Source organism: Gymnoscopelus braueri, assembly GCF_963280865.1.
Source record: "Gymnoscopelus braueri genome assembly, chromosome: 21".
Lineage (NCBI taxonomy): Eukaryota > Metazoa > Chordata > Actinopteri > Myctophiformes > Myctophidae > Gymnoscopelus > Gymnoscopelus braueri.
Genome location: NC_137623.1, coordinates 18,653,286 through 18,655,785, shown reverse-complemented (window position 1 = coordinate 18,655,785; position 2,500 = coordinate 18,653,286). Strand labels below are relative to the sequence as shown.

The window sequence follows — 2,500 nt, the reverse complement described above, 5'->3', positions numbered from 1 at the left end:
GGAGCTTCCTTCCACACTGCAGTCACATGACTAGACAACCAGGAAGAATAACACACGTTCATGATGTCACTTCCTCTGACCCAGTGGTGGACAGCAATGAAGTACATTTACTTGAGTATTTTTGGATACTTATGACTTTCACTCCACTACATTTCAAAGACAAACGTTGTACTTTTGACTCCACTACATTTCTAGGAAGAGAAAAAGTACATTTTGAATTTACCTATTTGAAATATAGTGAAAATAGCAGATCGACAAGTTCACAACATGTCACAATTTGACACGTTGTTAGCTTGTATATTTGCTATTTTCACTATTATTGATATTTTCTGAAAATGTATGAAAAACCTTTGAATTTGTGAGGACAATGTCTAAATTTTAATACAGCAGTGCATTGATATCAGATATAAAATATAAAAGAAAAGGCATTTTGTAACACTTTTGAATACTTTCTAAGTACGGTACTCCAGTACTTTCACAGTACAAATTTGGCTTGTAGCTGAGTAATATTTGACCTTCAGTGTGTGTGTGTGTGTGTGTGTGTGTGTGTGTGTGTGTGTGTGTGTGTGTGTGTGTGTGTGTGTGTGTGTGTGTGTGTGTGTGTGTGTGTGTGTGTGTGTGTGTGTGTGCGCGTGCACGCGTACCTGGCATCCAGTCTTCGGGTCATGATCCCAGAACCCTGACGTACAGTTCTCACACTTGGCCCCCTCTGTGTGGGGGGGGCAGATGCACACGCCTGTTGCCGAGTCACAGTTGCCATGGGTATGTGCACAGTCACACGCTGAGAAATAAACAGAAACAATTTCAATCAATCAATCAATCAGAGATGGAAGAAGTACAGACATTCGTTACTTAAGTTAAAGTATCAACACCACAATGTAGAAACCCTCTGTTACAAGTAAAAGTCCTGAGTTAAAAATCTAAATGCACTTAAAGTACCAAAAGTAAAAGTACTCAATATGCAAAATGTCCCATTTCCCAGTTTTCAAAATTATTGAAAATCTTTTGAAAATATCCGAAATATATAGGACCGAAAGTTGTTAATGTATGTTTGTATTAATAATCAAAATCTACATAGTAACTAGTAAGTAAGGTTTTCAAATAATTATAGTGGAGTAAAAAGTACAGTATTTTTCTCTGAGATGTAGTGGAGTAGAAGTAAAAGTATTGAATATTGGAAATACTCCAGTGCAGCAAAAAATAATCCCTCAAAATTTTACATAAGTACAGTACTCAAGGAAATGTACTTAGTTACTATCCACCACTGCAGTCAGTCAGTCAGTCAGTCAGTCAGTCAGTCAGTCTACAGAATATCTTTCCTACCTTTACATCCATCACCCTGGTCGTCATAGTAACCGTGGGCACAGCGGTCACACTTGTCCCCGGCCACGCCCGCCACACACTGGCACCGCCCCTCCTCGTCACATGACTCAGAGAGAGCGCCGGGTTGGCTGCAGTTACAGGTTTCACAGCCGCGCCCACTGAGAAGTCCAAAGAATCCAACCTGTAAGAATGATTATTATTATTACAAGGAATATACTAGGACAACACTAAGTGTGCGTGTGTGTGTGTGTGTGTGTGTGTGTGTGTGTGTGTGTGTGTGTGTGTGTGTGTGTGTGTGTGTGTGTGTGTGTGTGTGTGTGTGTGTGTGTGTGTGTGTGTGTGTTCCCTTACCTGACAGGAGTCACATGTGTGTCCCACTACATTCTGCTTGCAGTCACACTGTCCTGTAGTGACATTACACTGACTGGAGAGGGCGCCATTCACATCACAACCACACTCTATAGAGAGAGAGAGAGAGAGAGAGAGAGAGAGAGAGAGAGAGAGAGAGAGAGAGAGAGAGAGACATGTGACAGAAGTATGTTAGAGGTCAAATTCAATCTGGATTTGAAAAGATCAAAATTCCTGTGTGTATGTGTGTGTGTGTGTGTGTGTGTGTGTGTGTGTGTGTGTGTGTGTGTGTGTGTGTGTGTGTGTGTGTGTGTGTGTGTGTGTGTGTGTTTGTGTGTGTGTGTGCGTGTGAGCGTGTGTGCGTGTGTGTGTGTGTGTGTGTGTGTGTGTGCGTGCGCCTCGCTCTCTCTCTCTCACCCCGGCAGTCCTTAGCAACCACCGCATCACCATAGTAACCGGGCTGACAGGTCTCACAGTGCCACCCGGCCGTGTTCCCGCGGCAACGCAGACACTCGCCAGTCACGTGGTCGCAGTGCCCCGCCTCCCCAGCGTCCACGTTACCGTTGCACTCACACCTCACACACGTTCCCCCGGGAACCGTAGGATCGCCATGGAAACCATCAGCACACCTATTGAGAGACAGTATAGTTAATATTTTGAAGCATGAGCTCAGTTCGGAGCTCTCCCCAGGCTGGCAGAGGGAGAGTAGCACCCAGGATTACAAGCTTAGGCATTGGGTGAAAAAATAGGGTTACAAAATCGTGGGATAAAAATTTTAAGAAAAATAAATGATATTTTTTAACATAGATCTTCTCTTCTGAGGGGGTCC

At 43.6% G+C, this 2,500-nt stretch overlaps 1 protein-coding gene across 1 annotated transcript in view; it reads right to left on the bottom strand.

Annotated features, from left to right (window-relative positions):
* Nucleotides 1-2,500, bottom strand: part of lama1 (laminin, alpha 1) — a gene marked incomplete at both ends in the record, with an annotated part of 40,979 nt that overhangs the window by 21,066 nt on the left and 17,413 nt on the right. Inside the window, 5 exons of the mRNA XM_080417429.1 lie at nucleotides 1-30; nucleotides 645-781; nucleotides 1,324-1,504; nucleotides 1,675-1,781; nucleotides 2,089-2,300. The exon at nucleotides 1-30 is cut by the window's left edge and continues 204 nt beyond it. Coding sequence (XP_080273555.1) covers nucleotides 1-30; nucleotides 645-781; nucleotides 1,324-1,504; nucleotides 1,675-1,781; nucleotides 2,089-2,300 — 667 coding nt within the window. The remainder of the gene's footprint in view (nucleotides 31-644; nucleotides 782-1,323; nucleotides 1,505-1,674; nucleotides 1,782-2,088; nucleotides 2,301-2,500) is intronic.